This window comes from Planococcus citri, chromosome 3 (genome assembly GCF_950023065.1).
Source record: "Planococcus citri chromosome 3, ihPlaCitr1.1, whole genome shotgun sequence".
Classification (NCBI taxonomy): Eukaryota; Metazoa; Arthropoda; class Insecta; order Hemiptera; family Pseudococcidae; genus Planococcus; species Planococcus citri.
The window spans coordinates 49,309,350-49,334,847 of NC_088679.1; the positions used below are offsets into that span (position 1 = coordinate 49,309,350).

Below are 25,498 nucleotides of genomic sequence, written 5' to 3' on the forward strand. Positions count from 1 at the left end.
GACCAACTGCTACCGACTAGCAGACTACAAGAATTTGAACTCGGATGATAAGCCTATATCAAACATTAGGCAAATGACACCCTACCTATCTAAAGAACAGCTAAGAATTTTGCAAGACGAAGCTAGGTACAAATCCCCATGGGACGATCGACCATTCCACGAACGTATCACAGCCCAAAAGGCAATTTTAGACGAGAAAAAAAGAAAAGGCGACGAAGAGGCAGTATACAAAATGCTAGAAAATGAAGAAAGAAGATTAAAAGAGATAAGCGAAAGATATAGCGAATTGGAAAATCAAGAAATAAAACAGAGACAAGAATTTTTAAAAACTGGCAAATTTACAAAAAAATTACCTACGAAACAGGGCGATGAATGGCTCCAAGACCAACTAAATAGGTTAAGGGAGTCAAGAAAATTAGTCAGAAAGCAGAGACAGCAAGAAAAAGCCAAAATTTTGCAAGAAAATAAAAAGAAAAAAATTTCCAAACAAGTTCAAATGGTATGCATTGCCCTACACATAAAATCTATCGATAAAATGCACCAATTCCAACTCGTAGCAGACAAAATAGGCGAAGAAAAATTATCTGACATTGCCTTCGGGGTAATAGCATCGTCGGAAAAACCAACCAGCGACTTGCTACGTAAAATCGAAGAGCAAGAGCTCACCAGCGAAGATTACCATAAAATATTCCTTTCAATTGCCTAAAAATATCGTTGAAATAATTGATAGCGAAGGTAGAAATAAATTAGACAAAAGAAAAACGCTACAGAAATGAACCAGATAGGTACCTAGCTATCGAAACTTTCCCCCATCAACGACCTACTCGAACAATAACCGAGCAAACGAACGAGGCACGTCTGATATCGAGATGCGGCAACGCATCATTTGTTTAACGTTTCTCGGTTGTGTACGGTCGTACTACCTCCTAGCGTGCATAGCATCGTGTAGCAGAGTGCTTCAGTTTTGGAAATTTTTTTTTGTTTTTTTTGTAAGAAAATATATCTCCGAATTAATTTCGACATCGCCGTATAAATTTCTTGTTCGAAATAAACTGCTGTTTTGTGTTACCTGCTTCGAAATAAACCGTCGAATCTTCGAAATATCATACCTATCTTCGAAATATTCGTGAAAGCATGGCTGAGGAACTCGAAGCCTTTATGAGGGCTGAAAGTAACGAACCATTTTTCGAACCTACCGAAGAACAAGAAGAAATGTTATTACTCGCTGAACGTGGCGAATCGATGGATTTTCCAGACAGTCCAGACGAGCTCGACTATGAACCGATGTCATCGCCGAAGCCAAAATCTCCTCGAAAGAATTCGCCGAAACCAAAATCTCCTCGTACTCCACCGCCAAAGTCTCCGGCCAAATCGCCAAGCAAATCCCCAAACTCGACAAAGAAACGCATCGATAAAGCAGTAGGCGAAATCGCCAAAGCGGTGTTATCTCCATCACGAAACATAGAGCCAACTCCATCTGGCTCGGGTTATGTATTTCCCGAACAAGGTCGCAAACCAACGCGACCCGCTAAAGTTACCATCGACCGTACTAGAGCTCGAAAGTCATCGCCGAAAAAGAAGGTGAGTTCGACAATTCAACCCGTCGACAATATCGAAGTGAAAGGCTGCAATAAAAAGCCCCTAAAACCAGCAATAAAATCACCATCGAAGTCGCCAAAATATAAATCGACAACGTACAAGCCACAATCTCCAAAAAAGGCAGTCTCGTTCAAAAGTTCATCGTCATCGTTGTCGTCGTCGGCGTCGTCGTTTTCGTCGTCATCAGTATCGACGTCATCGTCGTCGTATTCGTCATCATCGGCGTCGGTGAGCAGTGTCCCTAAGAGAAGAAGCAGATCCCCAAATCGTTCGCCGAGAAAATCTAAATCTCCGTCTCCTCGCCGATCGGTCTTCGAACGCCTATCGACCAACGAAGAAAATCTAAAGAAGGAGATAAGAGGGAACAAGATCACGATTACCGATCTACGATCTCAATTGAAATCGAGGAAAAATGAGATTCGCAATTTCGAGGAGGCGATTCTGGATGAGAAAAGGCGAAGGGAAGAAGACAGGCGACAAATTCAGAATTTAAATAGAAGAATCACCGAAAAAAACCGGACGATCGACGAAAACCTAATCCAAATTCAACGCCTCAGCGAACAGGTGAACGAACAGACAACGACGATAAACAATCAAGTGGTGACAATATCGAATTTAGAGGCACAGCTATTGAGAGCGCCTCAACAGGATTCCGGACGGGTATTTCTAGTCGCTTCAGATCCGGCCGAATATCAGTACGTGTACTATAAAACCACTACGTTGATGGGCACTGGCCTTTTTGGGGCTATCAATCGGCGTCTTGTAAAAAATCTAGCGTCAGTAGCAGCGCCGAAAACGTATTTAGACAAATATCGCGGGAAATTAATTCATCCCCAGGACGAGTACCTGTACATCGAAATCTGCATGGAGGACGTCCAATGCTTAGCAATACCCGTATTCAAGATTAAGAAAGAAGTCGACAAACTCGTTACATTTTTGATGGAAAATGAAAGGACCACGATTATTTTTTCGTACCTGGCCGACACGAAGAAGCCAGCGGTTGATGGGCGAATTTCGGAAATCAATCATTACTTTAAACGATTATCGGAGCGCGACCAGACAAAAAGAATTCGTGTTTCGAATCAAATCAGAAGACTCACAGAAATGTATGGACCTCGAAGACCATACTTCGTACAAACCGATGGGAAATTAGTACCCGAGTTTGAATATATCTCCTATATCGTCCAGAACCTCGAAGCCGACAAAAACTGGTCACCGGATAGTCCAAACTAAAGGTAAGAGGACAATTTTAGAATTTCTTCGAATTAAAACACCGAAAAGAACGCGAAACTAATAATAAATTTTAAACCATCGAATAAAGTAAAAAACAAACAAAAAATTCGGATTCGTCGCGAAAAATTAGTCCAGAAAATATTTTTCAAAAATTGTTATCGTCAAAAATCGATTTTTAAAAAATAAAACGTCGTTGTTGAATTGGTGTATACCACTATTTAGTTTACTGAAATTTTGAAAAATTTATCACCCCTCCAGCCTATTAAAATGTAATCTCGAAAAAATCAATTCATCGAACAAGAAAAAATTTCTCAAAATACGTAAAAATCATCGAAATAGAAAAATCACGCGAAATCACGAAAGTACCTCCGAAAGTTAGGGACAACGATTATCGATTATCGATTATCGACTCGATAGTCGATAAAATTATCGACCACGATACGACGAAAAAATGGATGTTATCGACTGGATAAATTGTCGACTCGATAAATTTGTCGAGGATAAGCCCTACGAAAAATCAACAGCCATACATAGTCGTCGAAATAAAACTGGCAAATTCCAGCAGCCAGAGCACATTCAGCAAATTCGTAGTGGTAGAGGCAATGAATGCCAGTGGTGTCGCCAAAACAAATTCAAAATTCCAAATTGCGCATTCCAAAATTAATAACACCATCACAGTAAGTGCGAGTAAATTCAAGGGGCAAAAAATCCAAATCCATTATCCGTCAACGTGTATGTCCATCCTTAGTCTAAACCGTCACCAAAGTAGTCAAGGAAAAGTCATTCTTACCTACGATAACAAAACATCGAATTTTTTTTTAATCAAATAAAAATACAGAATTGAAATTAAAAATTTAAAACACACTTCGGAAAAATAGCATACCTGTTCAGCAAACGCAGGAAGTAAGAAACGAACAAATCGACGAACAAAAATCTATCCAATTTTGAAAAATTCACCGAACACTTGAGACCGAAAGTACCTGTGAAAACAGAAAAATTAAATTACAAATCAAAATTAAAATCAAAAATTTAGTGGATTGAAAATAACGTCACATTTTCAAAATAAGTCAGCAGTATCCATTAAGAAATATGGGGCAAGTGTTCGAAAAAGAGAAATTTTATGTGCAAAAATCCAAATTCAAAATTGATACGACGAAATAGGGAAAATAAAATGAAATATAAAAAATACGACGAAAAGTAATCCGAATTTAAAATTTCACAGATACGTACCACCGAAGATCATCGAAGATACCGAACAGCAAAGCCGAAGAAACCGTTTCCAAAAACACCAACGACAAAGAATAACAATCAACACCGGTCAACGAACGAGCAATTCCATGCGATAAAACACCTACGTAGAACGACAGATTGAAAAAGAACGCAACAAAGATGGAAGAAATGAAAAGATAATTACCTGTCATCGAAGTATCCAGCTTCCAACATACTAGCTCGGTAAATCAAAATAAAATTATCGTGTAAAGTCGTATTTCATCTGTTCGGATAGTTTTTCCAAAAGCGCCTTCAGCGCAAAAAGTTCTCGTACTACGAAAAATCCAAAATTAAACTCGTCGAATAAAATCAAAATTATAGGAAAACAAATTACCTATTTCGTATTGATGAATCCAAGTAGTAAAAGCATCGAACGATTACGCTGGCAACATGGCCACTCTTTTTCTATCATCCAAATTTGGCGAACGTTTTAAACAAATCATCTCGAACCGAACGGTATCATCGTGGAAATTTATCGAAACAGCCTACGAAGGGCAGAAAAAAATTAATAATTCGAAGACAAATCAGTTTTCAAAAACGGAACTCACCTGTCATGGGTAATTCGCTATCACTGAATAAATACAAAATGCCTCGGGGCAAACTAAACGATATTCTAGTCACAAATTTGAATCTTCATATCTACGAACAGAATTATAAAATAAAAGTAACAACGAAATTTCTTCGAAATTTAATTTATTCATACGCTCATCAAAAATACTTACATCGAAATAAAATCCAAATTTGGAAATGGTGTTGAAATGAAGTACCGGTGAATCACCGAGCAAAAACATGGCGGCCGGTTGTTGTATTCTTCGTTCGATCTTCGAAATCTGAAATGTAAATAGAAAAGAAAAATTATTAGTATCTACGAAATAAAATAAAAAGCGTTCAAGCAGTCGAAGCAGTTGTTCGACATTAGTATTTATTAGAAATAAACTAGTAATTATATTGCTCTTACCTTATATTGTTGTTCTTTTTCCTTTGAAATGTAAATGAAGATCGGTGATCGATCATAAAGTAACGGGCTTCTCCCGATAAAAGTATATAAAAACACTACGGTGTTGTTTTAACCGTTTGAAAGTTTTAAACTATTTATATTGTTACGTTTTAATCACGTTTTTAAATTAGTTTTAAGGTTTTAATTAGTTCGTTTTAAACCATTTTTTAATGTAAAGAGAAGTCGAAACACAGAAACAAGCCATTTTGTCAAAAGTAAATATTTTGATCAGCGACAGTGCAGCCAGTCGAACGAAGCCGAAAAAAGCCAGCGTGCTGGAATTTCTTGGGCTTCGTCCGAGGGGCACCGGGCTACCACGAAGTTGTGCTTGTCGATTCGCAGTGTTGCCACACTGTGTTTCGACGGGGCAATGAAGTGGTAACGCCCGGTGCTCCGACTCGATCGGCTAAACTACGTTATTTCTGCTACTCGCAGATTAGCTGTGTCGCCGAGTGTTTATATACTCGGTGGCACAGCATCCAAAGCAGCTATCTACCTACAGCTTCAGTTGTATGATTTGTATGTCTTCGACTTCTCTTAAAATTCATCGAATAAAAAATAAAAATAAATCTTTCTCATCGAAATGTTACCTATTTCTATAGGCTAAAATATTATATGTAAAATACCTGCGAATTAAATTAATGATTAAAATTCCATCGAAGATAAATTGTATATATAATTTTCACGTGTGATATTATATGTATATTATATTTCATCTCCCACGCAAACCCTGAGTTTTATTTGAGTCTCAAAGGTAAAATGAATAAAATCTGTAGCTCTCTGAGTGCAGTACTGGTGTTTTAAACTACTCTCCGACTGAGCTAATACTGGATGTACACTAGCCTAGCACGCTTAAAACGCTGTCAACCGTACACCAGTGCCCGGTATTTCAGATTGAAAATTGAAATTTTGAAAATATTTACTTGTGGTGCATGGTATTGTTCGTGAGTACGCGGTTGAGAAAACAAAAGCGTCGAGAGAACTTCGACGATAACAAATTTCAGATTTTGATTTTTGAAGCTGTAAAGTTCGTGGAAACGAAACTGGAAAGTTTCCTGTTTCCTCCAAAGTTGCGACAAAGTTTGCTCTCAAATGCATAATGCAATAATCAACTGCTGATCAATAGAGATTCATTGTTTTTTGCATTGAACGTGATTTGTGTTTCTGTTCCCAAAGGTAAGTGTTTTCTTCTTTTCAGTCATTTTAATTATAGGTAGATATCTGCAGTATTCTTTGATTTTTGTCTCATTTTAATTCGTTCTAAGTTTCGCGATAGATACAAGTTTGCGAATGTGTGGTACTGTCGCATTCACCGACACAATTTCATGTTACTTGGCCTAATACTTAATTTCTTTGTAATTAATGCTCTGATCTTTCAACCAGTTGTGTCAGTTGCTCCTTCTCCAGTGAAATCAAGTTCTCTAAATTGGTTAGATCGAAATGGCTCATTACAAAGGAGCAGCGAGTGAGGCTGGCCGTGCCATGCATTTAATTAAGAAACGAGAAAAAGCTCAGATGGAAATTGAAATTCGAAAGAAGAAAATCGAAGAAGAATTAAAACTATCCAACATTGAAACTAAGTTTGCTGCTCATTACGATGCTGTGGAGCAACAAATCAAAGTAAGCTTTACTATTTCAAGCACTACAGACCTATTCCTTTCTCCCATGTAACTTTGCTATAATGTACTATTCACTTATTAGGATACCACAATCGGATTGGTAACCTTAGATGAAATGAAAGCCAAGCAAGAGAATATTATGAAAGAACGAGAGAAAAAATTAGCTCAGAAACAATTAGAAAAGGAGAAAGAAAAACTTAGACAACTGGAAGCCAAGCAGGCCGAAAAGAATAAGCAAAAGCAACAGGTATTTTTGATTTTTCAATTTGTTTTTTATTTATTGTAATCTTGTTCGTTGTTAGTGGACAATTATATTGAAACACTAAATTAATTAAAGTTTCGATTCGAGCTTTATTTCAGATTCAAGCATTATCGTTTTCTTTGGATGGAGATGATGAGGAAAATGAAGAAGATACATTTCAATCGATAAAAACTGAGATAAAACCGAAGGAAGAAGATGAATTTCTCGTGCCTAAAAAGAAAATAAAAAAGAATCCCGATGTCGATACTAGTTTCTTGCCAGACCGTGAACGTGAAGAAGAGGAAACTAAACTACGAGAAGAATTACGACAGGTTGGAAAATTCAACTTGAGATGTTACGTTCGTCATGCATATTTATTTCTGTCACCTAAACCTAATGCTTGGTTATATGTATGTGTGTTGTAGGAATGGGCTGCCAAACAATCAACATTGAAAGAAGAAGAAATTGATATAACCTTCAGTTACTGGGACGGATCAGGTCATCGAAAAACTGTTAAAATGAAGAAGGGTGAGTGTAAAAGAAGATCTGGACAGCGTCAACGTTCGTTTCATGGTATCGGTAGTTTAATTAAAACAGTTTTTTCATTTCAGGAAACACGATCTATCAATTTTTACAAAAAAGCTTGGAAATGCTTCGTAAAGAGTTCAGTGAGTTGAAAGCCGTAACTGCAGATCAATTAATGTATGTTAAAGAAGATCTTATTTTGCCACATCATTATTCTTTCTACGATTTCATTGTCACGAAGGTAAGTAAACCGATTAGAGTACGTATGGTAGATTTGGTTCTCTATGAACTCACATACCTCTTCGTTGCTGTATTTTTGTCTGAAAAAGAAGTTGTCAAACAATGAATTTATTAAGCACGAATTTGCGCCGAAACAAATAACGTATCGGTGTAATCTACTTCTAACTTGAAGTTACGTATAAACTGACAAATTTTGTATTCAAATGGTTGGAAAGCTGAAATTGTCTTTTATTTGATGTTTTACATTTTTGATAAGCTACTGTAAAATGTTTTACCATTGGTCGAATATGCATGATAAATTTTAAACTAGTATGTAGTTTGATTTATATGAACAAAAAAGTAAAGTGGTAGGTTCTTTTTGGAAATAATTTCGTAATAGGTTTTTCAGTCCTTCTGTTGACATGTTTTCGAATGCCTTCTGCAGGAAATTGCTGAGCGTCGTAACAGGTATTATTTTTGTTTTCCTTTGGATACATATGATAGGTGTTCGTGGTAATTATGATGATTCTTGGTTTCTGACTGATAATTCATTATTTATGTCGGAGTAGGATACCTTTACGTAGTTACCTACTATGTATGTACGTATGTAGTTTCAATTCCCAACTTTAATATTTCATCGTTTTTAGAACACGTGTCGATTAAATTACAAAACAATATGTTAACATTGAAATTACTGCGATTGATGACACCTATCGCTGAAATAAAATACTTGATTGAATTCTAAAAATTCACTTACAGCCTTGGGTACCTCAGCCTACTCGAATAACGTTACTAGGTTGCTTTGCTGGCCTTGGTAGTGTATAAAGATATAAAAAGTGGTTTTATTCATTAAAATCTGTCGACATAGTTACTCGCAAGATGCGCGTTTTCTCTTCCTGATAAAGAATTGAATCTTATCAAAAACTAGTTTCGTGAATTTTACGTATGACCCCTGTAATTTTGTTATCTGTGCTGATTTTTCGTGCTCGACGGTTCTTTTATGCACTCTTTGTTTACCTATAGTGTATTGGTATTGTCTTCTAGTTTAAATTACATTGTCAAAGTTCAAATTTATTCAAATTCTATTCAATGTTGACTTGAAATTCACTTGTTTAAATCTACAATGAGAAAAGCCGGTTTACATGAAAGTGTTACGGATACTACGTATTTCGATTAATAAATAACCTAACGTGAATATTTCATAAAGCTCACATGAGTCAAATAATTTCATATATTTCAGGTAATTACACATTATCGTAAACTCTCACCAATACACTCGAAATTAATTTAGAATGCTGTTTTCTGAATGTCCGTGATTATGACCTAGTGATTTATTTCAGTTTGGTTTATTTCTGCCGTGTATGGTTTGGAATCGGGATGGAGTGGACCAGCGTTAAAATTTCTCTCATCATCAAAATCTCCATTTTTAATCACGCCAATCGATATTACTTGGTTATCGATAACGACAACCGCGGGAAATATCATATCGATCATTGTTTGCACAATCGCTGCGGAATTTTGTGGCAGGAAACCTTTGTTTTTCACCTGTTGCGTCATATTATCCGCCGGATGGATGTTGAACTGTTTCGCCGACACGTTTTTTATACTTCTAATAAGTAAATTTTTGATAAACGTAGGCCTAGGAATATTCGACGTTTTGAATTGTATTTATATGAGCGAAGTAAGTTCTTCAGAAAGTAGAGGCGTCGTTGTATCCATATCGATGGTATTCTATACCGTCGGAACCGAATTCGAGTATATCGTTGGACTGTTCCAGAATTATACGTTGCTATCCGTAGTGCCTTTAGTTGTTTCAATATTAGCGACGATTTGTTCGTATTTTGTCGTAGAGTCACCCTATTTTTTAATCATGAATGGGAAAAGTGAGGAAGCTTATAAAAATCTATGCTTACTCGAAGGTACCGTCAATAGAGAAAAGATTACTCGTGGTCAGTGTTGCCAATTTAGCGGTTTTCAAGCTATTCCTAGCGATTTTGAACATAGAAAACCGCCAAAAAATGTCAATCTAGCGGCTAGCGGGAAGTCTAGCGTTTTTGACTTCATGGCCACTTTTACCATTTTAACTCACAAATTCAGCATTTCAGCTAAAAAATATAGAATTTTTGAAAAAAAAATCAATGAAATTGAACTTTTGTAAAACCCATCCACTCAATTTCATCAATTCTTTGATAATTTTTGAATGATTTCACTGTTTTTTAGTTTTTAGTTATTTTTGTACAGTTTTAAAATTTTAACAAATTGAATCTTCATCAGTTTTGTATTTTTTACATGACTTGAGGTTTTAAAAAAATGATGAAAATCTAGCGGGAAGTCTAGCGATTTTGCTATATGGAATTTAGCGGTTTTTAGCGGTTTTTTAGGATCAATCTGGCGGGATTTTTCAATATGGCATTGGCAACGCTGCTCGTGGTTACGAAGAACTTGTTCAATACGCAGAACAAGAAAAGTCTTGCGATTTGAATCTTCTCAATTATTTATTATTGCCTCAAAATTATCGTATGTTTTTATCTTTATTGATTGTGAATTCCCTTGTATACCTTAATGGGTTTTCGGTGTACACAGGTTATGAACCTATTATCATGAGTTCTTACAATATAAATCACGATTTGGTCTTGAATATTTTAGGGATTAGTAGCCTAATCGCCATTTTTTGCAGCCCTTTTATAATTAAATCATTCGGTCGAAAATCTTTAATGTGGAGTGGATTTTTCTGCATTGGTATCGTGCAGATTTTCATGGCTGTGGGTTTTTTCATCGAAGACGTCAATAAAAATGATGTACAATATGTGCCGCAAACGTTAGTCATTTTCGCCACCATTGGAACGATGATCTATGAAATAACTGTGTATCCGGTGACCCATGTGTTGAGAGCGGAAATGTTACCTCATAGATTGAAAGAAAAAGGCACAAGTGTGATAGTTATTTTCAAAGCTATTATCAACGGTATTGTCAGCGCGTCATTTTTCCCAATAGCTTTGCAATTTGGATATGGCTCCAATTTTATTGTCTACTCAATCGCAGCATTCATTGGTGTTGGCTATGTAGGTCTTTTTTTGGTGGAAACTAAAGATAAATCATTGGCAGAAATAAGGAAATGCTACGTATAACGTTGGTGTTGCTTAGCTTGAGTTCGCAAATTTATAAGACGTATGATTTTTAAAACGTTGGCATGGCAGAGAACAGGAAAATTTCATTCCTAAGTTGTGTAAAATTTATATCCCAAATTGAGGCCAAATGATAACGTAGTACTTCGGTACTGTACGTATGTAATACTTTTCTATGGTTGTTGTCTTATGTTTCGAACCACTAGTTGCGGTTTTTTCTGTATATGGATAGTGAATAGAGACAGAGACTGAAAATATTCCATTTAATCGTTTCGAAAAAGAACATTTCATTTAGAAAGTTAGGTACCTATGTAATTAACTAAGCCAACTCACTGTCTGTGAACGCATGTTCATAAAACTTTTTAGTTCGTAATAAATTTTATCACTTAAAAAAAAATGTTCTTTGTATTTTGAAAATGCAATAAAATTCTGTTTATTGATAAACGCTTGTATGTTTCTTTTTTTTTAACAAAACAAAAAAAAAATATTAGAAAACAGACAATTTCAATTATTTTACCGTTCAAAATAGAGTTGAATTATCACCTGTACGAAATCATATTGAATTTTAAATTTATAATTCCTCGTGTTACAGGCTAGAGGAAAAAGTGGCCCTTTGTTCACTTTCGATGTTCACGATGACATCAGATTAATAAGCGACGCTGGAGTAGAAAAAGAAGACTCGCATGCTGGAAAAGTGCTCTTACGAAATTGGTACGAAAGAAATAAACACATTTTCCCTGCCAGCAGATGGGAACCTTTCGATCCTACGAAAACTTATGATAAATATACGATTAAAGATAAAGTAAATAAAAAGTAAATTTTGCGTTCATGTGTTTTTAAACGATTATTTTGTTGATTGAGAGACAACCTATATTCAATGTATGTATGTAATTGCCAAGATAACATTTAGAAGAGGTATCTGCATGTAATTTCAAGTACAGTACCTATTTTTTGTTTGAGGTCATTTTTGAGCTTAGGATTTCGAACGTTCTCATTGTGAATGTACATGGTTCTTTTTCATAGATTTTATTTATTGTTGGGTACATGTACATGTATTAAAAATAAATATTTTCAACTACCTACTAAGTTAAGTATAGGTCTAAAGAAATGTCATTTTTATTTTGTATGAACTGTAAAAATAACTATAGCTTTACGTACTTGCATTATTGTAAAATGTCCGATGACTCAAATTTTCCAAGTGGATTAATCAAATGTATGTACCTACTATGTATACCCTACCCTGATGGTACTCATGATTACTTTCAATGAAAAATAAATTGATTGAATTCTGTGTTATTTTTGCTATGAATGCTTTTTTGATTATGTAATCATTCATTTGATTTTTGATAAAAATTACTTCTTTATGCTTTAAAATGAAATCTCAAATTATTTTTTACTTGTAGTTGTCTGACTTGATCTCAGAAAAACGTCCAATTTCAATAGAATTTTCTGTGGGTATTCTAGGTACTCCCAAGATTTTACTGTTAAATTAAAATTTCAATTTGCTACTACCACATATATATTTTTCGTTTCGCACCGGAACTCTGGAATACTCTCACAAAACCAATTTGTGGTTCAAAAGCTACCTATTTAAAATCACATGCAATCAATACCTAATTTTCATGATTTTTCTAATCGGGTAGGTCTCATTCTTTAAGAATAGTCACGTTCGGGGGTCGATCTATCGTTGCCACATGTTGTTAATATGATTATAGCTGATTGATAATTAAGAAAAAAATTTAATCAATTCCTTAAATGTTCAAGCCTTTATCATGCTTAATAAGTGACTAGTGCAGTTTCCACCGGCGACCAGTATCGTATCACTGATATCATATCCCAGTGGGAAAAATACAGGAAATGGGAAAAGCAACGTGGGAAATAAATTGGAAAATATCGCCAGACTTCGATAAGATTGGAATTTCCTTTCTCTCTGCTTCCCTACAGCCTACAGTCCACTTACGTCGAATTCTGACTCAAATTCATTGAAAGAAGTACGGTGAATAGAGGGGGGATGATGACGGAATGACTAATAATACGTAGTAGAAGAGAGGAAAGACGTCGTCGTCGTTTGACGATCGACTTCGACGTGATAAGCTCGCGTAGTTATTTGAAAGTGCGTTGCATTCGTGTTTTTGTGGTTTCAGTCTCTTTTGTGTATGAGTTTTTGAAGTTCTTGTGTGTTTAAAGTTCATTATTTCATACTCATTATTCAATATCCGCATATTAAATTAAAAAATGAATAAAACTGATAGTAATTTCTTACAATCGAAAAAGAATTTGAAATGGTTTGAATCGCGAATCGAAAATTTTAACAAAGCTGTGCCTCTTCAAATCAAACTGTTGGCGACACACAAAAATGATATCCTCAACGTAAGTCTCTAGCACACATTAACGTTAATTTCATTATTGAACTAACAATCAGTGACGAAGACTTATCTGTTTTTTTAGCAATACAGATTAGGAAACTATGTAGCAATGAAACAGGAAAGAAGTTCAGCTGAACGAACTATACGTCACTTGAAACAATTACTCGTCGACACTGATCAGTTACGAGAACAAGTTAAAGATTCAGACCTCAACAGATTTGATAAACTCATTTTCCATTCTCGAGAAACGATCAATAAAGCCTTAAAAGATTTCAATGGTAGGTCTAGGTGGAATCTTTTTTTGCGTTTATGATAAGAATCGTCAAGTTTTACTGTTTCTCATTTTTAAGGTCATTATTGATTCAGGTTTAAAATGTTAAATCATGTTATGATATACGTTTACGTATCCTAGGATAGCTAGGCTAAAATCAGTTTGAAATTTCTAACCAAATAAGAATGATTTGTGTATCATATACGTATTACATTTTTTTCTTTCTTTGTAAAGATTTATATAGAAGTCTGGAGGTCCCGAACGATCAACCTGAAAAACGCCGTTTTCCAAACTATTTCGAGGAAGATGATGCTCAAGATCAAGTTCAAAAGCAAATAATACTTCATGAGAACGAAGATGTTTGGAATTTGAGACAACAAAGAGAGATTGCTGATAATATGGAAACAATTCAGAAAGATGTTCACACCGTAAATCAAATATTTCGCGATCTAGCCGTATTAGTCAACGTGAGTTTAGTTTACTCTTGAATACAGTCGGGAAACATTCGACCTTGATTAAATTTTCGAATCTCTCGGTTTTTTACAGGATCAAAAACCACAGGTGGAGGCGCTAGAAGAAAACATTGCCAGCACTCATGAATCCGTCGTTGCAGCTGAAAGAGAAATAGCTCAGGCAGCTAACAAAGTACATAACGCAGCTTATCCTTTGGTTGGAGCAATATTAGGCTCTTGTGTAGGAGGACCTGTTGGATTAGTTGCTGGATTGAAAATCGGTACAGCTGTAGCTTTGACATGTAGTGTGATAGGTGAGTGTGTTATAGAAATTTTTCATGATATGAAATTAATTCATATGTATATGAGATTATAATTTCATATTTGGATGATAGGATTTTCCGGTGGTAAAGTTCTGAATGTGAAACAAAGAAGAACGCAAAAGCAGATTATGGAGAGTGTTGAAAAACAGAAAGCTATCAAGTCATAATGAAACAGTGTTTCGTTGGTTGGGCACAGAACTGGAGTTCTTTAAAAGTCTTCACTCGAGGAGATTCGTGGTACCAATTTGTTTACTTGAAGATGTAAAAGTACGCATGTTTTATGAACGTGATATACTCAAGTTATAAATTCTCATACTAAAATCAACGTAAAAAATTTTCTTGAAAGTGTTTGTGTACGTCTACTTATGTTTCTACTTTTTATTTGATAATTGAAAACGTGATTACGAGTTATATTTTCAGTTATTATTTCTATGTAGATATTGTATTACAAATCAAGTTTCTACCTTCTCATTACCAGTGTAGTTTGTTATTTTTCTATATAATTACACAATTTTCAATAATCAGTGCGTTATTTCTTCAATAGAATGAATTCCAATTCATGATTGAACCATGCTCACTAATTAACTCTGTAACTCTACAGGAAAGACCAACAACAAATGAAAACAATTTTACTGAATCACAAATTTTATTGAATAATCGTTTTTGAGCGCATCGGTGCTCTAATTTCTTTCGGCATTACAAATATACTACTTAAAAACGTATTGATTTTTCTTTCATCATTTATTCCCAATGTTTGTGTTAAAAATTCTTCCAAAACTTCGGGGTGTTTACAATGATTCAATAAAATTATTAAAGAAGTGCGAATTATGTACATCAGAGATCTTCTGTTTATAAGTCTACTTTGAATGAGATTTCGAAGCAAGAGTGAAGAAAGATTCCAATCATGACTCAGAAGTGATTTACGTAATTGAGGAAGCAACGTAGAAGGTGAGTGTAATATTATTGATGAAGGATTGAAATTAAGTAACTCTACAGAAGGAAGTACACAAGAAGCTAAAGCTGATTCTACGCTGGTACCATACTGCGATATCAATTCATGATTTGGTTTTGGATCTTCTTTGCCAATCTCATCAATAATTCGTTTCAAATCAGCTTTGTTGATACTTATTGGAGTAGTTTGCTTAATTCGCCATCGCCTTACATTTCGGTCGTTTTTCTTTGTATATGGCTTGATCAACGGAAGTCCGTGGTTCCTGGTCCTTGTTTTTGGCGTTTTTGACATTTTAGAAAGCTGAAAGCGTTTACTTATGCTCAGTTTACTGCATATCTCTAGAACAAAAGAAAGTCATTTCAGAACTGATGAATTGATGATTTAATGAGGAAAATTAATACTGAAGGTATGAAGTACTTACTTTTACTCTCAATACACGTAAGATTTTCCGTTTTCGACGTTTTCGTTGAAAAATGAAAATTGAAGAGCGCAGTGATAAGAGGTTTGTTGCATTTGTTTTGTTTTGTTATAGTTTTGTTTTAGTTTTGTTTTTTTTGACTGTGAGATTTGTTGATAACACAAAAATCCATATTTTTTTGGTAATTTTTCTTACGTTTTGCGTTGTAATTATTTTTGAAATGCTTTGCAGTTTGCTTGTTAAATAATTCTGGAGACTTGAGGAAAAGTATTTAGTAGGTATTTTGCTTTTCATCGAGTGAAGTTGCTGTTCATCTCCTGGTTTAACTCGTGGTCGCGGTGTACGTCATTCAAATTTTAAAACCTCGTTCGTCGTGTTTCATCGTATCCTCAACTGCATCAAAATGGAATCCGAACAAATGGAAGTTGACGATACTTCGTCCAAGAAGTACATTGCTCAAGGTGGTGTGCCAAGTGTCACAGTCTCGCTCCATCCACTAGTGATAATGAACATTTCTGAACACTGGACTCGGGTAAGAGCTCAAGAAGGTGAAGCTAAACAAGTGGTTGGTGCTCTGATAGGAAAACAGAAAGGAAGAAAACTCGAGATTATGAACTCGTTCGAACTCTTATTGAGCAAAGTAGACAATGATATGATAATAGATAAAGCGTATTACACTACTAAAGAAGAACAATTCAAGCAAGTGTTCTGCGATATGGATTTTCTTGGATGGTACACCAGTGGTAACGATTTACCCGATGAATCTGATGTTAAGAATCATAAGCAAGCATGCACGATTAACGAAAGCCCTATGTTGTTGAAACTTAATCCTTACGCCGGTCATACAGATTTACCTATCACATTGTATGAGTCTGTAATCGATCTCGTTAACGGGGAAGCTACAATGTTATTTGTTGAAGTTCCATATACATTGGCTACAGAAGAAGCAGAGCGTATCGGTGTTGATCATGTTGCTCGAATGGCAAGCAGTGATACCGGTGAAAATTCTTTGGTCGCAGAACATCTATCAGCTCAATATAACGCTATTAAAATGTTACACACCAGAGTGAAAATGATCCTAGAATACGTCAAAGCTGTGCAAAACAAGGAATTACCTAATAATCACGAAATTCTTAGGGAATTATCTTCGTTAACTCATCGATTACCCGTGATGCAATCTCCCAAGTTTAATGCAGAATTTTATAATCAGTGTAACGATGTGGCACTTATTACGTATTTGGGATCTATTACTAAAAGTTGTAATAATATGAATCAGTTTGTGAATAAATTTAATATATTGCACGATCGACAAGGCTTGGGAAGAAAAGCTCGCGGGTTGTTCTTCTAATAAAATATCGTTTTGGTTCTATCCAAGTCGTTTTCCTCAGTTCCTTAGAATGTCGATTACACAACGTGTTTCTAAATATTTAAGATGGTTTCAAAAATGAAAATGAATATCAACGTACCTACCACTCCTCCAGACCACTTCAGTCAGCTACTAGTTTGTCGTCAACGAAATCAAGTCGATACATTTGAAATATTCTTAAATTTAAAAAAATGAATAGGAAGATGTAAGATTGATGTAAATTTTTTATTGTAATGAATACATTTTTGTAGAACGTTCGTAATAAATTTTTCTATAAAGTAATGTGGTATTTTCTTTATTCTTTCTTTTCTGCGGTTTTTGGACATCCAATCAAATTTGTATAGTAACCATTGAAGTTTTGCCTGCGAGAATGCATCGAAATCAATTATGAAATCACATAATACATGGATATTATTTATACGTTCCGGTTCCCACCTGTTCAGGAAGTACAATAATTGATTACTACATTCTTCAATGCCGCACAGAGGAATCAATTTAAGTAAGATTCCTAGATTATTGTTGAATTCAAATTCAAAAATTTTAATCCTTTCTTCGAATGAACTAACGCTTTTCTTAAGGGATCCGGCCTTTTCATTATTCTAAAAATGAAAAAATTCAGATTAATTGAATTGATTGATTGTATGTAGGTACTCGCTGTTCGCTTGAAAGTAAGCCCAAAAACTCTTTTCTGTGAGTATAAAATCATTAAAGGATAAAACATGAAACTATTCTCAAAGGGAAAAATTCAAATCAAGATTATCTCTCGTGGAACAAAGCTGCGCATGCAAAACAATAACTCAATAAATTACCTGAATGAAATTACAAAAATCAACGCAATTTTTTAGTAGCCACATTAAAGGTTTGACAAGTTTTGAAGATGTTAACATACAATCGTTCATGCAATTATTCAAATACACCCAATGATGATTCATGAAATCATCTATATTCTGACACTGAAAAGAGAAAAATGTTAGCATAATTTCATGAAATAATTCATTGAATACCTATTTAATACTAACTTTCTTGATGGTGTCCAAAAATGCAAACCAATGTTGTTCAATCACTTCGTTGGTCATATAGTAACTTAAATTTTGTACAAACAGTACCATTTTACGCCGAAGTGCGAAGGCTCTCAGATGATAATTTCTACTGTCTTTCTCCAGTGTTTTGAATTGCTGGTCACAAATCCATACTCTGGAAAATTGTCGATTTTAATTAAGGTACGATATCAATAAAAAAAATGATGATGAAAAAAATACCCACTTGCACAGCAATCTTTCTACATATTTGCAATAAAGCAGAAATCGAAACAGAATTTGATAACATCCAATAACTTTCTCGTTGAAAATTAAAGAAACAGGCCATGTAGTGTTCAGACGCAAAGCTATTACATCTATACCGGTAAGATCTTTTTCTGCAGTCTTCCTCATTAATTCTAAAAGCAGTAAAGTACGCATATTTATTTTGTCAACAACCAGAAAGAATTTGAAAAGTGTTTGCTAAATACCTTTTTCTTTTTTGGTATTAATAGCGTTTATTCTGAAGACTTGAAGAACAAAATCTTCAGCTACGGTTTCAATGGAGATATCGTTTTTATAAGGATCAACCTTCCCACTGGAACAAGTTCGAATAGCTAATTCCATCAAAGAAGTTATTCTTGTAGACATTATTTCTTTCGCCGGTTTCGATAATTCTTCTTCACACAAATCCATTGTGATACTGATGAAGTCGCCTTGTTCAATTAAAAAGAAACGTTTCACTGATCTGAAAGAAAATCCACATTGGATTAAAAATAAACACTTTATGCGACATAAACAACAAATAATTTTGTAAAATGATCCAATTACTTCAGTCTATTTAAAATATCGTATTCGTTAATCAATAAATTTAACAAAGTATCGCTGGCAAAAGTATAAGCATCTTCGATGCTTTGAACGAATTCATAACTATCGAGACTAGTATAACACATTTTATCACACGTAGGTTTTCTTTCCAAAATGGAATTCATTTCTTTTGAAGAAATATTTTCTGAAAATAGCACATAAATTACCACACAAAAGAAATTATCATCAAAACTACTTTCGGTTCAAATGATTACGGAATTAATTATGCAGGAAGAATTACATGCCACATTCGCAAAGAAAAATTTGCTTTAGTGGCTCATTTTTCATTGGACTTGGACTCGATTAGAATCACATCTGAAGAATCATCTGTACTGATACATACACACATGAAATTAATTGAAATTAGGGAGAAACGTACTGCACTGTTTAACGGTATTCAAATATTTTCCGGTTCTCAAAATTTTTTGTTGATATTGAGACAAAAAAGTAGGCACATGATCTTTCTTAATTCTATATCGCTTCTTCCAGTACTCATTGGTGAATTCTCCTTTGGCCAGAATATTTTGTTTTTCTGCTTCAACATTATCTTCAATCATGAACTAAAATCGAATAAGTAAGTTATTAAATGAATATAAATTAAATAGTTCCTCCAAAAAAATAAAAATAAAATAGTCACTTCGTCGCAAGGATCGTTAATATATCCAGTATAAATCCATTCTTCTAAAGCTTCGAAGTAAGGTACAGATGCATTTCTAATTAAAATCACTAAAATGTCTGCAGCTTTATGTTCGATGGCATTATGTTTCCCAGCATCATGCAATAAACTCAGAGTACGACCGCCTCGAGCTTCAGCCTGTACCAATTAATGATCAGAATTATTTATCTTTTAGTTATAAAATACGCTTTGGCTAACTTTTTGACCAAATACGAACCTTATTAATGGTATGAACAATACGAGCTAGGCAACTCATGGTTTCCAGAAATGGTTGAATACAGAACAGAAGAGACTGCAAAGTCATTGACTGTAGTCTATGTTTAGTCTCCATTTGAATAATGAATACCTAACAATAATATTAGAAATTGGGGCATTATAATTTGAAGGAAAAAAAAACTCGACACTAAATTTTAATCATACCCTGTAGTCTTGTAATATATTTTCTAAAATTTCACATAAGGCCTGATTCACTCTACCGCTAGAAAACTGATGACGTTCTTCTATAAAACGTACGATAGTTGAATAGTACTCGGACAAAACTAAAATTTCTGATGCAATACTTTTGAAGGGAGAATCTGAGAATTGAAAGAATTAGAAACAATTTCAAAACGCGAAGTTCATAATTCAATAAAGTTCTTACAAATGGATTGCTCTAAAACAAACTTTCTGAGAGCTTCCTTCTCCTCATCTCTTGTTCCATACATGTACTTGCCATGAAACCCTAACAAACATTGAAGAATATCTCGTATCAAATATTTTTCTTGTGAGGAACGAGGAATTGCTCCTGTAAACATAAAATTTCGAAAAAAAAAGTTCAACAAATTTGTTTAGCAATCAATTTACTCATTGCTTATGCTTACCAATGGGTAAAAGATTGCAGATAATGGCGTTGTTTGAGAAATCAGCGGATATAAAAGGACGAATTCGTTTCCAAATTGTGTAATCAACATCAAGTTTTTCAATCCTATCTTTTTTCTCAATGATGAACGAAGACTTGCTCTTCTTTTCTTCGACTTCTGCAGCAGCAGTAGTTAGCTCTTTTAAAATCTATTTAAAAAACCAACTGTGTAATTAACGTACAAAAATGTGTAATTTAGTAATCCAATAAGTAATCACCTTTTCGACATCTTCGTGTGATTCAAACGTTTTGAAATTTGTTGACAGATTAGCATTTTTCGGTTTATTATTAGTTTCAGCCGCAATTTTTTCCAGATCTTCATTTAATCCTTTATTTGCTTGTAAAAGGGATAAAAGAGTCAGGTATTTTGGCAGCAGATCTGTACTGAAAGTGAAATACGAACAAAATTATTCAACAAATTACTGAAAATGATGGAAACTGAACAAAACTAACCTCCCAGAATCCAACTGTGCAAATTTTTGTAAAAACTGTTCAGAATTGGGGGATCGACTAGCAATTGTATGACAGTGCTCTGGAATAGCGACAGTAGTATTCCGATTTACATGTCTGTCTTGATAACGTAAAAGTTTTTGAAGGTATTCTTCTGATGACGCATTGCAACTGAAACAAGTGTTTCAAGTTAGTCTGAGGTTTGATAATTTCATAAGATCATTGATTATTCAAAAAATCGTCAAAGTGATGTTTCTACAAGCGAGTCTTCTACTCACCTCCAGCGGTTCAGAAAATCCTTCACAGCACTGTAAAGAAAATACTCGCTCATGCTCACCGTGATGGCACTGAAAAAGCGAACAGCTAAATTAAATATGCATGTACTTCTCGTTTATACATACTTACGAAAATTAACAAAAGCCATAAAGAACATCGTAAATCGTGAAAGTTTTGATACAAAGTGAAAACTCAAAAACTGTGAAAAGATTTTTGCTTTATCAATTTTCTGAAATTGTTTTTTGAAAATTTTGGTTTTTCCGCCTTACTGCAGAGATGTAAAGTTATGAATGTTAATTTTCCTGGTGTAACGGTACGCGTACGCACAGATCTCGAGGTTTTGATGCATGCAAATGATGATTTTTTTACTTTCTATTGCTTCTTATTTTAAACGATTTTTTGAAAATTCAGAAAAATTTACGAATTTTACAATTTTTTATACAAAAAATGAAAATCTAATAAGTTTCAACTTTTTTGGCGGAGAATCTTGGAAAAATTTTTTTTGCTGCAACTGTTTGTTCAGATCCAAATGTGTCAAAAGTTCAAAACGACGTTTCATTTTATTTATAATAAAATAAATTATAAATCGAATTTTTTGTAAAATATTTCGAATTTTTTGGAAGTTGATTTCATAAAATTCAACATTACTAATTATTTTGACAGTATTTCATAAAGTTTTCCATCAAAATTTGAACAAAAACGAAAAAAATAAACAATCATAGAAAACTTTTGACACTACAATGTTCATCCTTCATCGCGACCTTGAAAATTTTGACATTATTCGATTTTTCGATCGATTTTGCTACCGCAAGCGGCATGCCCTCCATGTTATCAATGCGCATGTGAAAAATGCTACAAAAAATATCAACATTAGTTTGATGGCGGTTTATGCAGGAGTCCATCTTGACCGGAATCGGAGCACATTATTGATGACGTCATAGCTCAACTTCTCGATGTTTATTTTCATGTTTTCATTAAAAGTTTTCATTTATTTATGTGGAAAAGGTCTCTTTTTCTACTTTTTTAGTATAAATAACGAAATACCGAATTATATAAATTTTGATGAGGACTTTTCTGAAGTAAAATTGAATTTCTCATCGAATGGTGTGAACAATTTTTGTTTTCGTGTAGAAATAAAAGACTTTATGAAGGTATTTTCATTCACGGATTATGAGCACATGAGTGTTTCAAAATGTTCAGAATTTTATTCTGTTCGAAATGTTTTTTTTTTTACCCAAAGGCTCACTCAGCGTTTATTGTTCAAAATTCATTAAAGCTCCAAGTTGTGAAAACCAGAGATGCGGAGTAAAAATCGAACGTTGAGCTTTAATGAATTCATTGAATTCTGAAAGATAAACACTAAACAGTAGCAGCTTTGGATAAAAAACTATTTTGAACTGGATAAAAATAAAATTCTGAACATTTTTGATTTTGGTATTTTAAAACACTAGTGTTTTCATTGAAAATTTCGAGAAATTTCAATTCAATATATCTACTTACATAATAATTTATCCATGAATGAAAATACTATATTATAATATAAAGTCGTTGTTTCTGTAATTCTGCTGGAAAGCAAACCATTCGACGAAAAATGTCATTTTAATCGTCGACCCGACGATTTTAATTAAGAAAAGTCATCATCGAAATTTACGCAAATTCACTTTATTCCTACCAATAATGATTAATAAAGTCGAAAAACTGAATTTCTCCCATACAATTACCTGTGAAAACTCGGAAAATGATAAATAAACATCGAGAAGTTGAGCTATGACGTCATCAATAAGGTGCTCCGATTCCGGTCAGGATGGACTCCTGTTTATGCCGTGTTATAAATTAGTTTAGCTTTAATTTAAATTTAAGAAATATTATTTTAATAACTTATATTTTTATTAATTAATTGTAATTATGAGTCCGTGCGTTGTTCGAATTCACAAGGAAATATATTCTCTTCTTCGACATCCTCCCAAGGATTTCATTTGCCGGCCGAAATTTGATGATTTTTCCCTTGAAATAAGTAAGTGATGATTTTTTCATATATATCATTGAATTTTGTGTCCTTTCGTATCTATGTTTCTGATTCATCTCAATCAATTATGTTACTATCAATGTTATTTCAAAAGACAAAATTATGCTTCGTTTTAATCACTCCAAATAGACAATATTGAGTGAGCGAGTCAAATACTTGATAAAGTCGCCTCTACTGTTTGGTTCGCCATTCTGAGAGAAGATATTTGGTCAATTGTTACTGTATCAATAACGATTCAATTCATTTTCTAGCATCCATCGAGAAATATTTTGTTTTTCGTTTGTTTTCTTTAGAGATGTGACTTTTCCCGCCATTTACGCGAAGTTGACGAATGCGCTAATTGACGAAAGTTGTTTGATATGCCCTTATCTTTTATTTGTTGAATCATGGACAGATTATTCTGTTTGCGACTCACGAACCGTCAACTTATTTCCTGTTGAAACTTTTTTCGTTCAAATTTTCTGTTTGCACTTTGGTGTTCATCGACTAATGTAATGTGTTTGAATTTCAGTTTTAAATGGCGCTCCGGGGACATGTTACGAAAACGGAACGTTTGTTCTTGAACTTGTTGTACCAAAACAGTAAGTTGATTGCATAACGAGAAGATTCCTAACCGAAAACTCTTCTTATCATCTCGTTCAATTTTTAGGTATCCGTTCGAAAGTCCAAAATTGCAGTTTATGACTTCGATTTATCACCCGAATGTCGATATTTCCGGAAGAATTTGTCTTGATTTGTTAGGTGGTGGTTGGTGTCCTTCAAATACCTTGCATCACTTACTGGAAGCGGTAAAGTGTTTGATGTACCACCCTAATATTGAGGATCCTCTTATTCCAGAACGGGTAGGCCTATTGAATTTCTGAATTAATATGTCTGTAATTAATGTATGTACAATACTGTTTGCTGTACGTGTTAATTTGGTGTTCCTATACAGGCTTTTCAGTATAAATACGACTATGATGAATTTCAACGCAAAGCCAAAGAATGGACGCGAATTTTCGCTCCAAAACTTGATATGAATGTATTGAAACCGGTAAGTAAATGATATGATCAGCGATTTTACAGTTATTTTAACTCGTCGGTCTGCTATAAATTTGTTTTGAATGTTTTGTATTCTAGCCGATGGATTACAATCGTAAACGCCAATTCGAACAAGAAGAAGTGACGTACGGAAGTCGTAAACGATATTTTTAATTTAATGCAACTTTTTATAGTTTTGTACCGGTGATGCGTGTCTGAGATGATCTGCATTTTTGATAACATTTTGTACATTCAATGTAATTTTTGTTCGTGTTTTGTATTTTCTATTGTTAGTATTTTTTGTTGCCGTTCTTATAATGTTTCATGTAAAAATAATGGTCACTATGAGTTATTTGTAAGAAATAGTTTGAATTTTCGATCTTTATTACGAATTCTTTTCTTTTTAGAACCTATTTAATAATCTTTTTCACATATTATACGAATTAATTGAACATTCGGGTATATATGTCAAGAAGCTTTTACTTAGAAAAATTGAATTCTTGTATTGAAAATTTTGATGCTGTGATTAGGTTTTAATTTTTGAAATTGGTAGGAATAGCGCCACTTTATTAGTTCTTTATTATATAATGCAACTTGATATTATTTCAAGTATGTATCCCAATCATTACTTTTTCTCTTTTGTGTTTGAGCCGTCATGAACATACAAAGAGATGCTTAATTCTTTTTCTAGCTGAAAAAAAATTATATTAGCATAAAAGATCTATCATTATTTCTTTTCTCATAATCATTATGCATTGACCTCTTGGTCCAAGTTTTCATCTACCTCTTTAACTTGGTGTTTTGAATGACTTTCATCCATTTACCTCAACTAATGGTTTAAAATGTTGATCAAAGAAATGTTTCGATGTTCAAGATAGTTTCTTATCAAAATAAAAAATTGTTGATCACATGAAAGCACCGCAATGTATGTGCGACTATAACTTAACATCGTTTTTTGAAATGACTTCACATATTCTTAAGTACATATTTCATAGTGGGTCAGCCACTTCACTTTTTGTTTTGTTTTTTTTTATTCATGTATTGATGTATTTTTATCATAGGGTGATGTCCAAAAAATTTTCAGTATTATTCACAATTAAATTAATTACTTTGTTACCGAGCATTATCAACTGTTTTACTCGAATTTGAAATGTTCTTTTTTTGAAATACATTTTCTGTATCATGTTTCTCATTGAAATGGGTGTAAAATTTTTTGACAGATCATTGAAATATGTAATTGATGAAGCGCATTAGTTCACTATTGGAATGTTTCGTATGTAGGCATTTGAACAGA

At 33.9% G+C, this 25,498-nt stretch overlaps 6 protein-coding genes and 1 long non-coding RNA gene across 8 annotated transcripts; 5 read left to right on the plus strand and 2 right to left on the minus strand.

Moving 5' to 3' along the window:
* Positions 1-1,040: 1,040 nt before the first annotated feature.
* On the plus strand, positions 1,041-5,065 carry LOC135838767 (serine/arginine repetitive matrix protein 2-like). Its single transcript, XM_065354523.1, has 2 exons — positions 1,041-2,834; positions 4,055-5,065. The coding sequence occupies exon 1, from the start codon at positions 1,135-1,137 to the stop codon at positions 2,830-2,832; it is 1,698 nt and encodes a 565-aa protein (XP_065210595.1). The 5' UTR covers positions 1,041-1,134; the 3' UTR covers positions 2,833-2,834; positions 4,055-5,065.
* Positions 4,026-5,962, minus strand: LOC135838776 (uncharacterized). Its single transcript, XR_010557476.1, has 3 exons — positions 5,060-5,962; positions 4,247-4,931; positions 4,026-4,183 (listed from the first exon to the last, which is right to left on the minus strand). It is a non-coding gene; the product is annotated as an uncharacterized LOC135838776 (long non-coding RNA).
* Positions 5,962-12,123, plus strand: LOC135838770 (protein FAM50 homolog). Of its 2 annotated transcripts, none has more exons than XM_065354526.1 (7): positions 5,962-6,274; positions 6,482-6,718; positions 6,800-6,964; positions 7,078-7,290; positions 7,384-7,486; positions 7,570-7,724; positions 11,420-12,123. In XM_065354526.1, the coding sequence occupies exons 2-7, from the start codon at positions 6,539-6,541 to the stop codon at positions 11,642-11,644; spliced, it is 1,041 nt and encodes a 346-aa protein (XP_065210598.1). In that variant the 5' UTR covers positions 5,962-6,274; positions 6,482-6,538; the 3' UTR covers positions 11,645-12,123. The 2 variants fall into 2 exon arrangements, with proteins under 2 accessions (XP_065210598.1, XP_065210599.1); XM_065354527.1 differs by lacking the exon at positions 11,420-12,123 and adding an exon at positions 9,043-11,271.
* A 734-nt stretch (positions 12,124-12,857) lies between these two features.
* Positions 12,858-14,760, plus strand: Syx17 (syntaxin 17). Its single transcript, XM_065354529.1, has 5 exons — positions 12,858-13,197; positions 13,276-13,471; positions 13,699-13,931; positions 14,011-14,230; positions 14,312-14,760. Exons 1-5 carry the CDS (start codon positions 13,063-13,065, stop codon positions 14,404-14,406), a joined length of 879 nt encoding a protein of 292 aa, XP_065210601.1. The 5' UTR covers positions 12,858-13,062; the 3' UTR covers positions 14,407-14,760.
* Positions 14,761-14,866: 106 nt separating this feature from the next.
* Positions 14,867-21,450, minus strand: LOC135838766 (gamma-tubulin complex component 2-like). Its single transcript, XM_065354522.1, has 17 exons — positions 21,161-21,450; positions 20,886-21,053; positions 20,651-20,816; positions 20,395-20,581; positions 20,175-20,318; positions 19,955-20,109; positions 19,752-19,880; positions 19,496-19,672; positions 19,238-19,418; positions 18,823-19,003; positions 18,483-18,739; positions 18,239-18,410; positions 17,995-18,169; positions 17,785-17,928; positions 17,411-17,574; positions 15,613-17,337; positions 14,867-15,529 (listed from the first exon to the last, which is right to left on the minus strand). Exons 1-16 carry the CDS (start codon positions 21,211-21,213, stop codon positions 17,271-17,273), a joined length of 2,520 nt encoding a protein of 839 aa, XP_065210594.1. The 5' UTR covers positions 21,214-21,450; the 3' UTR covers positions 14,867-15,529; positions 15,613-17,270.
* On the plus strand, positions 16,013-17,257 carry LOC135838772 (COP9 signalosome complex subunit 6-like). Its single transcript, XM_065354528.1, has one exon. It carries the CDS (start codon positions 16,013-16,015, stop codon positions 16,955-16,957), a length of 945 nt encoding a protein of 314 aa, XP_065210600.1. The 3' UTR covers positions 16,958-17,257.
* A 596-nt stretch (positions 21,451-22,046) lies between the features above and the next one.
* LOC135838775 (ubiquitin-conjugating enzyme E2 D2B-like) lies at positions 22,047-25,402 on the plus strand. Its single transcript, XM_065354532.1, has 5 exons — positions 22,047-23,172; positions 23,696-23,765; positions 23,834-24,026; positions 24,119-24,217; positions 24,304-25,402. Exons 1-5 carry the CDS (start codon positions 23,064-23,066, stop codon positions 24,376-24,378), a joined length of 546 nt encoding a protein of 181 aa, XP_065210604.1. The 5' UTR covers positions 22,047-23,063; the 3' UTR covers positions 24,379-25,402.
* Positions 25,403-25,498: the final 96 nt, after the last annotated feature.